Source organism: Aquarana catesbeiana, linkage group LG08 (assembly GCF_042186555.1).
Source record: "Aquarana catesbeiana isolate 2022-GZ linkage group LG08, ASM4218655v1, whole genome shotgun sequence".
Classification (NCBI taxonomy): domain Eukaryota; kingdom Metazoa; phylum Chordata; class Amphibia; order Anura; family Ranidae; genus Aquarana; species Aquarana catesbeiana.
In genome coordinates, this window is record NC_133331.1 from 189,700,805 (window position 1) to 189,715,012 (window position 14,208).

General features: G+C 44.2%; 1 protein-coding gene across 2 annotated transcripts in view; it reads right to left on the reverse strand.

Annotated features, from left to right (window-relative positions):
* The window catches only part of WAPL (WAPL cohesin release factor), a 219,129-nt gene that overhangs the window by 24,034 nt on the left and 180,887 nt on the right, over positions 1–14,208 (reverse strand). For both annotated transcript variants that reach the window (XM_073596726.1, XM_073596725.1), the window contains one exon: positions 4,067–4,155. In XM_073596726.1, the coding sequence (XP_073452827.1) occupies positions 4,067–4,155 (89 nt within the window). The remainder of the gene's footprint in view (positions 1–4,066; positions 4,156–14,208) is intronic.

Genomic DNA, 14,208 nt, shown 5'->3' on the forward strand with positions numbered 1-14,208 from the left:
TGATTTAGCGTATGTTCACACCTATGCATTTTTGCAGTTTGCAGAAACGCACTACAGACCTTTAACATGGTTTCCTATGGTACTAATTTCAATGGAGCTGCACCAGAGACGTGTGTGTTTGTGATGCGATTTTTGATGTGTTTTGCGGTTCTTATATTACACTGTACCCCATACCCATTCACCAAAAAAGCAGTGAAAAAAAAAAAAAACACACAAGCCCGTTTTTGACAATTCCTTTATTAGTAAAACAGCTCTGAGCTGCCACCATCTCTCGCATCAAGGTGTCTCTCGCGGTGCCCTCGCCTTCTTCCTCTGTAGTTTTCTCTCCGAGCTGTCATCTCCCCGTGTCGTCTTCCTCGCCGCAAAAAAAAAAAAAAAAAAAAACTTGTCTTGTTGTGACGCTCTCTTCCTCCGTTCTTATGTTCCTGGCTGTCTTCCTCCGTTCTTATGTTCCCGGACAGCCCGCCCCTTGTGACATGTGAGGTCACAAGGGGCGGGCTCTCCGGGCGACTTCAATGGATGGCCACGCTCCATGCCTATATAAGAGGCGCCGGACAGCCGGGAACATAAGAACGGAGGAAGACAGCTTCGTGACAAGACCAGCTATTTTTGTTTCTTAGCAGTGACAAAGAATACGACGGTGGCGATGACAATGCGAAGAGGAGGAAGGAGAAGGCGAGGGCGCTGGGAGACGCGGCGGCTCAGAGCTATTTTACTAATAAAGGAATTGTCAAAAACTGGCTTTTTTTTCCCACTGCTTTTTTGGTGAATGGGTAGGGGTACGATGTACCCGATACCCATTCACATAGGGTGGGGGACTGGGATCTGGGGGTCCCCTTGTTAAAGGGGGCTTCCAGATTCCGATGAGCGCCCCGCCCACAGACCCAGACAACCACCAGGCAAGGGTTGTTGGGAAGAGGTCCTTGTCCTCATCAACATGGGGGGCAAGGTGCTTTGGGGTGGGGGGCGCAGAACCCCCCCCCTGCCCCAAAGCACCCCTACACCCCCATGTTGAGGAATTGTGGCCTGGTATGGTTGGGGGGGGCTCGCTCTTCCCCTCCCTTTCCTGGCCTGCCAGGCGACATGCTCGGATAAGGGTCTGGTATGGATTTTTTGTGGGGGGGGGGGCTAATGTAAAAAAACGTCATGGGGGTCCCCCAAAAAATCCATACTAGACCCGAAGGGCCTGGTACGGAACTTTTTTTGCCTGCAATATTTTTTTCTTCTTCAATTTAGCTTTTAGCAGGAACCCCGCTGACAGCTGATGACTCATTGGTTAGGTACGCGGCAGCCGGATTCCCGGCCCCCTCCTTAGCAAACTTTATACAGTGTTTTACAGTGCGTTTAAAAGAAGAAAAAATGCAAAATACACTGAAAACCGAATCAAATGTGGAGGACTTAGAGGGCGGATTTCTCTGAGGACCAGGTTCCCTGAACAGTTCGAGGAATTGTAAACTCCACCCTCAGCCTGTCAGGGCAGCATCCGTTGACACCACCCTCCAGGACATGTGAAGGAAAGACTTGCCCAACGCCAGGGCAGAGTTGGAAATTTACCATGCCAGGGACAGAATTATCTGGCTGTATAGATGGACAGGACAAATTAAGGTTTGGGATATTCCAAGATTAAATACCCCAGACAGCGTAAAGGTGGATCTTCAGTAAAAGTATTAAAGTAGAACTATAGGCAAAACTTTTTTTTTCATTTTTGGAGAGAGCAAGGGAGGGTTATAACCTGTCAGTCATTTTTTGCCATCTGTGTCCCATTGCAGTTTGCCCTTCACTTTCTGTCCCATAGCAAAAAAGGAAGTGGGAGGAAATTCCTACAAATTAAGGGAATTCCTTGGGGACCCCCAGGTCACCAGGACCAGTGTCCCCATTACAAGATTTATCCTCTATTACTTTTTATGGGGACAACCCAAAATGTGGGATTTTCATTTACTTTCACTTTTAAATAATGACAAGACTAAATCGGGAGGTTGGATCTCCTAAACTGGGGGCACAGACAGCGATAAAAACTGAAAGGTGTTCTAATCCCCCTCCACTCTATCCAAAACATAAAAAAGTCAATGAAAAAAAAAAAAAAAGATAGGAGGCCATAGGTGTAGCAGACTCTTCTTGTGGGGTAAGAGCACCTTATCCTCAAGTGACGACCTTGATTATTTTTTTAAAGGAATCTCCCTAGATGCTAGTATACACTAAGGCATTCACACAGTAGGCCAAAGTTCCATCTGACTATAGACAGAGGGATCTGTAAGAATGGAGCTGGGTTTCTAGGCCATACGAACAGCCATGATCTGACAGACTGTTATAGACAAGTGCAGGCTCCGTGGCAGGGCCTGCCATGGCTAAGATAACCTTAAAGAGGAAGTGAACTCTGATTTTTTTTTTGTTCCCTGCTAAGTAAAGGCATAATGTGCTAGTATCCATCACATACTAGCACATTATGAGACACTTACTTGCAAACGAAGCCCGCATCGTCCCTGCTGGAGGCCGCATCCATCTTCGCCTGTCTTCCTTCCGGGGCCACGAACGCCGGCTCTGTGACTGGCCTGAGCAGCTTGACATCACTCCCACGCATGCGTGCGGGAGCCACCGGTCACAGCACATGTTTCTGAAGAAACAGCATGGGCGGCCTTTCTTCCAGAGCGCATGTGCCGATGACATCATCGGCGCAGTGTACAATATATCCTAAACGGCACACATTTAGGAGATATTTACAGTACCTATAGGTACAAAGTATACATGAAGGTTCACAACCTCTTTAAGGAGCGCATCTATTCTTTCATTTACGGGGATATTTAAACATGGGATTATTCATCCTCCACAGGAGCAACAAGGGTCTTTTGTAAGTAAAGAGATATGATCTACCAGAGCAATTGCCCACTTATGAAGAAAGTCTTCCTCAATAAGATATTATTGGAAGAAATGTTTTGGAGAAGAATAAAAAGACCTCCCTGGGCGAAGCCAATCTTCATCTAAGGAAAGGCCCCCAGCTGGTGAACCAAAATGGTTTTAGCTGGTGCAGAGCTTTTAGGGACCTGTGGCAGCCGGGAGTGTATGTAAAACCCCCGCTACCACTGCTTTAAGACACAGGACAGTGGCAGAAAGTTGTGTGCTGAATGCTACAATCAGGAAACATTTTTGTTTTTGGGCTTAGATACATTTTAAAGCTGAAGTAGAGGTAGACCATTAAATACAAAGATATTTATATGGAAGCTGTTGTATCTGCTAAAGAATTTGTATTTATCAATTCAGTCCCAAGACTTGGCAACTCTGCCAGGCGAGTGAAACCTCTGCTCAATCCCATTCTACTGACTTAACTTTGAAAGAGCAGTCATAGACTGAGGAGGTCAGCCGTCTGCTCAATCCCATCATTTTTTCTTCAGCACGTTTGCATGCAGCACACCTAATGGGTTCCCAGTATTGCCCATCCCATTCCCTGTGTTAATACTGTGTAAGGGATTGCAAAAGGATAAAACCAAGTTAGATTCAGGTACTTTAACGACTTGATTAATGAATGAATAAATAACAGCATCAATGTGTCTTTCATATCAGCCTATAGTTCAGCTTTAATATTTTAAACACATACTTCAGTACTAGATCAGGCACTTGGGATAAAAGAACTAAATTCATACTTAAAGCGGAGTTCCACCCATATAAAAGTCAGCAGCTACAAAAAATTTAGCTCCTGACTTATTAATCGGACACTCACCTGTCCCATGGTCCAGCGATGCGGGTGAACGAAGCCTCGCTCCTCTGTGGTGCCGGCATTATCACTGTGGGCGCCGGCTGTGACGCACTGCGCATGTGCGAGCCGCGATGCACACTGTGACTGGCCGGGCAATCATCTGGAACCTGTCACGTGTCCCAGATGATTGCCGCGAGGGAGGGGGAGAGGTAAACTTCCTTCTGGCACCACGGGAGGAAGTGGGTGCTGGATCCCTCTAAAAAGAGGAACTCATAACATTTCAGCCAAGGGCATACATGGCAATTTGATACATTTCCTTAGAACAGCATATCTATACAATTACATTAATATCATTCATATATTACAAATTCTACTTACTGGACTCTCCTGGCAAAGACATCCTAGAAGCAAAGCTGTGTAGGAGGCAACAATGCAATCTTCCATGTGCTTCCCAGCATGCTGAAGAGCTAAAAATAAACACAACATACATTCTATTAATGCAGTTAACATGGAAGCCAATCAATCGACATTTGAATAATATAATGCATCAGCAACAGTTTTAAATCCTTGTATAATACAAAAAGTATACTTTAACAAAATTCCTCAATTATATTATGTCATGGGGTTGTCCTTTGCTGTGTAACTTTTAAAAACATCAGAAACTTTACATCATTTCCACCTGGCATTAAAAGCTTTTACAAGTCAAAAATCCCTTGATCTTAATTGTACAGTACAGGTCACAGGCAAAGTATTTATAGCTCCTAGGACTTCCCCAAGCAATAAATGTGAAGGGTGGACAACAACTAGGCAAAGAGAACTGTGACAACAGGACCAACAACAGAAACTTTAGAGTGCTGCTTCAAGAATTTTGCAGCCTAAAACTCCATCCTCATTAGTTTTCCACCGGGCAGAACCTTGAAAAAGTTAAGGGCTATACACACTATACAATTTTCTTTCCATTTTTTTCCCCTTTAGATTTACCAAAACCATGTAGTGCAAGGGCCTGACTGATTGCATACAAATTGAAAGTGTTTAGGTTTGACCTCATATTATATGGTTTTGGTAAATCCAAAAGGAAAAAAAATCTAAAGAAAACTGTATAGTGTGTAGTGTGTATCCAGCTTTAGGAGAGAGGACAAGGTGGTGGTGTTACAGAGCGGAGCTACAGAAATTAGGTGGAGAAATGCCCAGAATACGCCCATCAATATGGTGAAATGCGTGCATTAAAGCATATGAGGAGATCTGTCCATGAGAGCACAACTCTAGTGATTAGATTCCTTACCCATGTCATGATGGTGGACTCGGAAGCAGGATGTCCCATGTGAGGTCATGAAGAGAATGTGTCAGTCTGATCAAAGCTGTAGCTTTGAGGTAGACTCTAATGACTCTGACTACATCCAGACAATGATGAGAATTTTCCAATAGATGCTTATGCAGCAGGGCATAAGGATGATAGGACTATGTCCTCAGAGGATGACTAATTCCACCTTGGACCCTGGACTGTGAAGGACTGGAACACTCCTTGACAGCCTGAAAAACAGGCGTCTGTGGTTATCACTTGCCAGTGAAAGGGAAGAGGGGACATTCTCCTATTGTTAGGGCAGGGCTTGAGATCCACCAAACCAGTGAGTTTCCTTGGCTGGACAGGAGCATGGGTAGGTCAACAGAAGGAGCATGCTTGTTACAGGTGGACAAGATGATGTACTGGAGGGGTAATAAACTGGGTAAGTGGTACAGCCTCAAAGAAAGCTACCATGATGCCTAGAATTTCTCATGGCAAATCTCACCGTGGGATGTCACTGATCTCAATTCTGGAGCATGGGCTCAGAGAACAAATTTTCTGGACCACAGCCAAGTATTCCAGGCAAAGAGAAAGCTGGAGAGTAGTTTTTTTTCCTTCAATTGATCACACAACCGAAAGCCCAGAGCATTTGAATTGTCCTGTGGATGTATACTGACAAGCTGGATGGGAGACGAGTGCCTCAAGAGAAAGTTGTCTAGACACAATGTGACCTGGATGCCCTGAGATCTGAGAAGGGGACAAAGAGGTGCAAGGTCCTTTGAGAAAACTCTGGGGAGCAGAGGATAGGCCAAAAGGCAGTGTGACAAACTGGAAGGGATTATCTTCTACTGCAAAGCACAGAAAGCGCTGACATGGTAGATAAATAGAAACATGCAGATAGACATCTTGGATGTCTACAGATGCCATGCATTTCCCTTATCTCAGACAGGCAATTATGTGTATTTCATGCAACATTTTTGAATTTGAAGGCTATCATGAAGGATTTTAGGTCCAGAACAGGATGAATACTACTGCTGGGTTTCAAGTTTGAATAAAATCCTTTGAATAGAATCATCTTGAATAAAGTGATGGTTTAGGAAATTATGCAAATCTGACTATCCTGAAGTTTTTGGTTTAATTGAGAAAAGAAAGCGGTGATAAAGGAAGAGCTTTGAACTCTATTCTCTACCCCTTTGAAACAACTGATCGAACCCCCAGGTCTGGATCATGTTACCCAGAGAATCAAACTTTAACAGATATCAGCACACTCTGAGGAGTTAGGGTGCCCCTTCATTGGGAAAGAGGCTTTGGTCAAGACTTACTGGGCTCTGTGGTCCAAGACTTGTGCCGAAAAGAAATGCTAGACTTGGGTCTGGGAATTGAAGCCTGGGTAGAGTAGTTAGGTGCTCTGCATTTTGAGGGGGTAGAAGGTTGCTGTGGCAGGAAGTATTAGGAATGAAACCATTCGGCCGGTAACATCTCTGATTTATTGGTCAAGTTCCACTCCAATTAGATATCTGCTTTGAAAAAGCACACGTGAGGTGCTTTGTAAAGATAGCTACAGCTTACAGATTCCCATTGGAGAAATTTGTCTCATGACATGGTTTAGGGGATCAACACAAAAAAAAAAAAAAAAATGCGAGAGCTTTTGCCGATGGCAGTAGCGAGAAGTAGGCAGAAGTGATTTTGCAATGTTCGACCTGTGGTGTGATGTCACAACTGGTAATCCACATGGAACTAAGCCCTGAGTGGCCGAGTTTTAGTGCCCGAATTTGAAAGGTTTACAGTGTAGTAAAGACAAATCAAATATCGACCCGGCCTTTATCAGTAATATTAAGAAGCATACAGGGTGACCCTGTCTTACCTATCCATGATGCTGGACTGTACATAACATTCAGGCTCAGCCTGTCACAGTCCGCATACCCCTGAAGAGGTTTTCATGGACTAGGTTCCATTAGGATGAACCATTGCCCTGGACGTATAGCACCCTGCAGCTAGCTACATACATTGAACAAAGTGCAAACCACCTATGCATAATCTAGTGCACAGAGTAACATTACAGGCTGTCCCCACATTGTAGCTTCCGGTTAGGGCTCCCAAGGTTTTCCAAGGTTGTACCGATTCAGATGCAGAGCTTCTACTTGTGATATTAGAAGACACCGAGATGTTACATTGCCTGTGTCCTGTATGACTAAAATAGATATGTATTTCTGACTTGTTTGCTGCGGGCTTGTTCTGAGTTTCAGAAGTATTTAAACTATGCACAGACAATTAGCATTTTCTGTGGTAGACCAGCAACACTCATACTGCTCTTGTGACAGTCTTTTTTAACTGAACTCCTCTAGAATGTTTATTTAATTCAGAAGAAGTGGCAAAGACGATCTCTGAATACAGAAAGAGGGGTGAAGAGCTGATGCACAGAGAACAGTGCTGGATCGCAACACGACTATAAAAGAGGAGGTGGAGGAGGGTTGCAATTGAAAGGTTTTACCATAATGCAGAGATTGCATTAAAGTGGTAGTAAACCGCAGTTAAAAATAAAATCCCCTGCAAGGCAATGTCATAATCTGCCAGTATGCATGGCATACTAGCACGTTATTAGAGACTTCCCATAAAACAAAGCACTCCAGCATTGCGCTGTCCTTGCTGAGAGAGCCTCCATCTCCACCCAGTCTTCCGTCTGGGTTTACGGCCTCTGGCTACACAAGTGGCCGGGAGCACGATGACGGCACTCCTGCATGCACTCTTAATATCTCCCAAACAATGCAAGATTAGGAGATATTCACAGAACCTACAGATAAGCCTGATCACAGGTTTACCTGTAGGTAAAAGATGAAAAAGTCAGTTTACTACCACTTTAAAGTAAAAAAAACTTTTGCCTTTAGTATCACTTTAAAGTGGGAGTCCCGCGAAAAATGTTTTTTTTTTTTTTTAAAAAGTCAGCAGCTGCAAATACTGCATCGGCTGACTTTTAAAATAAGGACACTCACCTGTCCCGGGGTACAGCTATGTCGGCACCCGAGACCGAACCGTCCCTTGGGTGCTGCCGCCGCCATTCTCAGTGAGGGAATCAGGAAGTGAAGCGTTGCGGCTTCACTTCCCGGTTCCCTACTGCGCATGCGCGAGTCGCACTGCGCGTTCTCAATGGTCCCCGCTATCTCCTGGGACCTGTGTGTTTCCCAGGAGACAGCAGGAGAGTGCGGGAGGGGGTGTGACTCCCCACGGGAGTCTATTCCCGGAAGTGGGTGCAGATACCTGTATTATACAGGTATCTGCAACCCCCCTCCCCCCTGAAAGGTGCCAACTGTGGCACCGAAGGGGGGGAGGAATCCAATGAGCGGAAGTTCCACTTTTGGGTGGAACCCCGCTTTAAGAAGGCTAACAGAAACCTATCAACAGAATCCTTAGAGGAAGCGGAAACATCCTCAATAGTAACTGTAAGGTGTTTATAGAGAAGAGAAACAGCAGAATCCACTTCTGGAACAGATCAGTTCTTCTAAACCATTTCCCACCCGGCCATTTAAAACATGAAAAGGATGGACTGGAACTTTTGCCGATGCGGGTGGACAAACTCCATCATCCTCCACCAGTGGCTTCTAGAGCGCTGGCTGGCCAGCCCGATCACTGTTTCCCTCAGACACAACAGATCACATGACCAGGTACAAGAGCAAGAAAATTGGTCCTGTGATAGATGTATCCAATTACAGCATTCACAAATGTAAAACAATGGTAACTAGCCCATCAGTGTACTGTGAATTAAGAGTGCAGTCAACCACCTGTCGCAGAGTCATTAATGCAGACAGAAACTGTATACTTCAACTCTAGCGACACCAGCCCAGTATAAGTCAGCACTAGCGTCATGATCATCGCCAAACCAGAGTCAGTGAAGTCAGGAATACTGTTCTTATCCCTACTCACACCAAAGTCAGCAGAGCCATTCAAGCCAGCAACAATGTTCTGATCACCGCCACACTAGTACCAGTGTCAGAGCCAGTGTTCCGGATTGCAGTATTGCCACACCAGTACAAGTGTCCTGATCACCACCACACCAGTACAGTGTCACCAGAACCTGAATGCCATGCCCAAAAAAAAGGTTCACAAGTGAGAAGGCCTTTCAGATTCTGAGCATGCCAGATGTGAATAGTAAAGAGGAACTCTCACTTTCAGATTCAAAGTATGAACCTGAGTATAGTAGCAAGTCCTAGTTGCAATCTCGAAACACCCAATACGAGGACAATATGCGACCGGTCTAAACTATGTGGCATGTTCACCAATGCCAAGAGCATGGCGGACAAGATGGGTGAACTAGAGATACTGTTGTACAAGGAGGATTTGGATTTTGTGGGAATTTCAGAGACCTGGTTCAACAGCTCTCCTGATTGGCTGGCAAACATTCAAGGGTATACCCTATACCGCAAGGATAGAGAGGGTAAAAAAGGGGGAGGGGTATGCCTATATATCAAGAATAATGTACAAGCGAATGTGAGAGATGACATCACTGAGGGAGCTAGTGAGGAGGTGGAATCCTTATGGGTAGAGCTCCAAAGGGATGAAGCTAAGGGGAAAATAATACTGGGAGTATGCTATAGGCCCCCTAACCTGAGGGAGGAAGTGGAGACAGATCTCCTATCACAAATTGGATTAGCAGCAAGGATGGGAAGTGTTATCATAATGGGGGATTTTAATTATCCAGACAGACTGGGCGGAGGGAACCGCGCATTCATTTAAAGCTCGCCAGTTCCTTAAGGTCTTGCAGGACAATTTTATGGGTCAGATGGTAGACGCACCAACTAGAAATAAAACATTACTGGATCTACTGATTACCAACAATACAGACCTGATCACGGATGTGGAAATACGGGGGAATTTAGGTAACAGCGATCACAGGTCAATTAGTTTCAGTATAAATCACACAAATAGGAAACATAAAGGGAACACAAAGACACTGAATTTCAAAAGAGCCAACTTCCCTAAACTACAAACCTTGCTAAAAGGCATAAATTGGGATAAAATATTAGGAACAAAGAATACGGAGGAGAGATGGGTTTGCTTTAAGAGCATATTAAATAAGGGCATTAGCCAATGTATCCCATTGGGTAATAAATTTAAAAGAGCGAACAAAAATCCTGGATGGCTTAACTCCAATGTAAAAATGCATATAAAAGCAAAGGAGAAGGCCTTCAAAAAATACAGGGTTGAGGGATCATCCTCAGCATTCAGACTTTATAAAGAATGCAACAAGAAATGTAAGGGTGCAATTAGGACGGCTAAGATAGAACATGAAAGACACATAGCTGAGGAGAGCAAAAAAAATCTCAAGAAATTCTTTAAGTATGTAAACAGTAAAAAAGGGAGGGCAGACCATACTGGCCCCATAAAGAATGAGGAAGGACATCTGGTTACAAAGGATGGGGAGATGGCGAAGGTATTGAATTTATTCTTCTCCTCAGTCTTCACAAGTGAATCGGGGGGCTTCAGTAACCAAAACTGCAGTGTTTATCCTCATGACACAACACAGGAAGCACCTCCATGGTTAACAGAGGACAGAATTAAAATTAGACTTGAGAAATTTAACATTAATAAATTACCGGGACCAGATGGCTTGCATCCAAGGGTACTTAGGGAACTCAGTCAAGTGATTGCCAGACCGTTGTTCCTAATTTTTACAGACAGTCTATTGACTGGAATAGTACCAGCTGATTGGAGAAAAGCCAATGTAGCACCAATATTTAAAAACGGCCCAAAATACATCCCTGGGAATTATAGACCAGTTAGCCTAACATCAATAGTATGTAAACTCTTGGAGGGGATGATAAGGGACTATATACAAGATTTTAGTAATAAGAACGATATCATTAGCAGTAATCAGCATGGATTCATGAAGAATCGTTCTTGCCAAACCAATCTATTAACCTTCTATGAGGAGGTGAGTTGCCATCTAGATAAAGGAAGGCCCGTAGACGTGGTGTATCTGGATTTTGCAAAAGCATTTGACACAGTTCCCCATAAACGTTTACTGTACAAAATAAGGTCCGTTGGCATGGACCATAGGGTGAGTACATGGATTGAAAACTGGCAACAAGGGCGAGTTCAGAGGGTGGTGATAAATGGGGAGTACTCAGAATGGTCAGGGGTGGGTAGTGGGGTTCCCCAGGGTTCTGTGCTGGGACCAATCCTATTTAATTTGTTTATAAATGACCTGGAGGATGGGATAAACAGTTCAATCTCTGTATTTGCAGACGATACTAAGCTAAGCAGGGCAATAACTTCTTCGCAGGATGTGGGAACCTTGCAAAAAGACCTGAACAAATTAATGGGGTGGGCGACCACATGGCAAATGAGGTTCAATGTAGAAAAATGTAAAATAATGCATTTGGGTGGCAAAAATATGAATGCAATCTATACACTGGGGGGAGAACCTCTGGGGGAATCTAGGATGGAAAAGGACCTGGGGGTCCTAGTAGATGATAGGCTCAGCAATGGCATGCAATGCCAAGCTGTTGCTAATAAAGTAAACAGAATATTGGCATGCATTAAAAGGGGGATCAACGCAAGAGATAAAACGATAATTCTCCCACTCTACAAGGCTCTGGTCCGGCCGCACCTGGAGTATGCTGTCCAGTTCTGGGCACCAGTCCTCAGGAAGGATGTACTAGAAATGGTGCGAGTACAAAGAAGGGCAACAAAGCTAATAAAGGGTCTGGAGGATCTTAGTTATGAGGAAAGGTTGCAAGCACTGAACTTATTCTCTCTGGAGAAGAGACGCTTGAGAGGGGATATGATTTCAATTTACAAATACTGTACTGGTGACCCCACAATAGGGATAAAACTTTTTCGCATAAGAGAGTTTAATAAGACTCGTGGCCACTCATTACAATTAGAAGAAAAGAGGTTTAACCTTAAACTACGTAGAGGGTTCTTTACTGTAAGAGCGGCAAGGATGTGGAATTCCCTTCCACAGGCGGTGGTCTCAGCGGGGAGCATTGATAGCTTCAAGAAACTATTAGATAATCACCTGAATGACCGCAACATACAGGGATATACAATGTAATACTGACACATAATCACACACATAGGTTGGACTTGATGGACTTGTGTCTTTTTTCAACCTCACCTACTATGTAACTATATGTAACCTGTCTGATTCATAGGAGATCCTTACAAAAAGAATCAGGCGTACTAAACAGCAGAAGGCAATTAGCAGTGTAGTACATCCTAGTGAACTGGCGAGCACCAGCAGCAGTAGATGAAAGGCCAAGTAGTAGGGAGTAACATCAAATTCATTAGGTATACCTTATAATTCAGAAGCACCTATCATCCCCTTATTTACAGTGTAATCAGGCTTAAACCAAAAAACTACACTTTTTCAGTTTTGTTTTTTATACAGAAGAGATTTCAATTCTGTTGTGGACCAATGTAATATGTATGGCAAGCGGACATCACCAATAATCCTAGCTCCATTTAGGTCTGCCTATTTGAGTGGACCGCCAATGGTACACATACAGTGGAGTCGGAAAATATTCAGACCCCCTTAAATGTTTCACTCTTTGTTATATTGCAGCATTGTTAAAATCATTTAAGTTCATTTTTTTTCCTCATTAACCACTTGAGGTCCGGGCCATAGCCGAATGACGGCTACAGCGCGGACCTCAATTTCCGGGAGGTCGTCATGGGACGTCCTCCCCTGTGCACGCGCACCCTGCAGGGCGCGCGCTGTGATCACCGAGTCACGGAGACTCGGATGATCACAGATCCGAGTAAGGGGCCGGTCCTGGCCCCTTACCATGTGATCAGCTGTCAGCCAATGACAGCTGATCACATGATGTAAACAAAACCTCGGTGATCGGTTTCGTTTTGAGGAAAAAAAAGCCCATCACCGGCTTATGTCAAAAGGGACATCGGTCCCGAAGAGGAAGGAGGCACATATGCCTCATCTGTGCCAACAAGTGCCATCTGTCATTGCCACCTGCCAGTGCCCACAGTGCCACCTATCAATGCCCACAAGTGCCACCTATCAATGTCCACAAGTGCCACCTATCAATGCCCACCAGTGGTGCCAATCAGTGCCACCTAGCTGTGCTGCCAATCAGTGCCCATCACCGCCACCCATCAGTGCCCATCACCGCCACCCATCAGTGCCCATCACCGCCACCCATCAGTGCCCATCACTGCCACCCATCGGTGCCCATCAGTGCCGCCTCATCAGCGTATATCAACGAAGGAGAAAAATTACCTGTTTGCAAAATTTTATAACAAAATATAAAAAAATATCAAATACCATCAAAAGAAAGCTCTATTTGTGGGAAAAAAATGATAAAAATTTAATTTGGGTACAGTGTTGTACCCAAGTGCGACAGCCCTAAAAGCTGAAAATTGGTCTGGACAGGAGGGGGGTTTAAGTGCCCAGTAAGCAAGTGGTTAATGTACACACAGCACCCCATATTGACAGAAAAACACAGAACTGTTGACTTTTTGCAGATTTATTAAAAAAGAAAAACTGAAATATCACATGGTCCTAAGCGGTAGTCATACATATACCCTGTGACCCTCTCAGAGTTCATATAACTTCACTTTGTATTGGGCACGTTTTACTGGGGATACACTGATTCATGCCCAAACTGCCCACCAAATGGGTGAGGAGCGCATCAATGCAGATCTGCAGTATAAATTTATAAGTAGCCTAATTTGGGGTGATTTTGGGGAGGGGACAGATTTGTCATTAAAATGCAGGAATCTCATAATTTTATAGTGCATCCTGGTCACTATGGAGAAATACAATCACATATGGTGAATAGGGTGCTTGGACTAATAGGACTGCAGTCCCATGTTTAGTGTAAAGCCATGAAAGATTTAAACCCCTTCTAAATGCTGGGAGGCGGATGGGGGCATTTGTATCATGTGACTGTTGTAATTGGCTGTTGCATGATCGGAAATCTCCCAATCACACGTATGCATCGCATGCTGGGAGTGCACAGGGTGCGTGCTCTCAGAACACAGAAAAGTGCTTACATAGGGTTAAAGCCTACCCGCCGAGAGGCAGCATATATACAGTGGGGACGGAAAGTATTCAGACCCCCTTAAATTTTTCACTCTTTGTTATATTGCAGCCATTTGCTAAAATCATTTAAGTTATTTTTTTTTCCTCATTAATGTACACACAGCATCCCATATTGACATAAAAACACAGAATTGTTGACATTTTTGCAGATTTATTAAAAAAGAAAAACTGGAATATCAC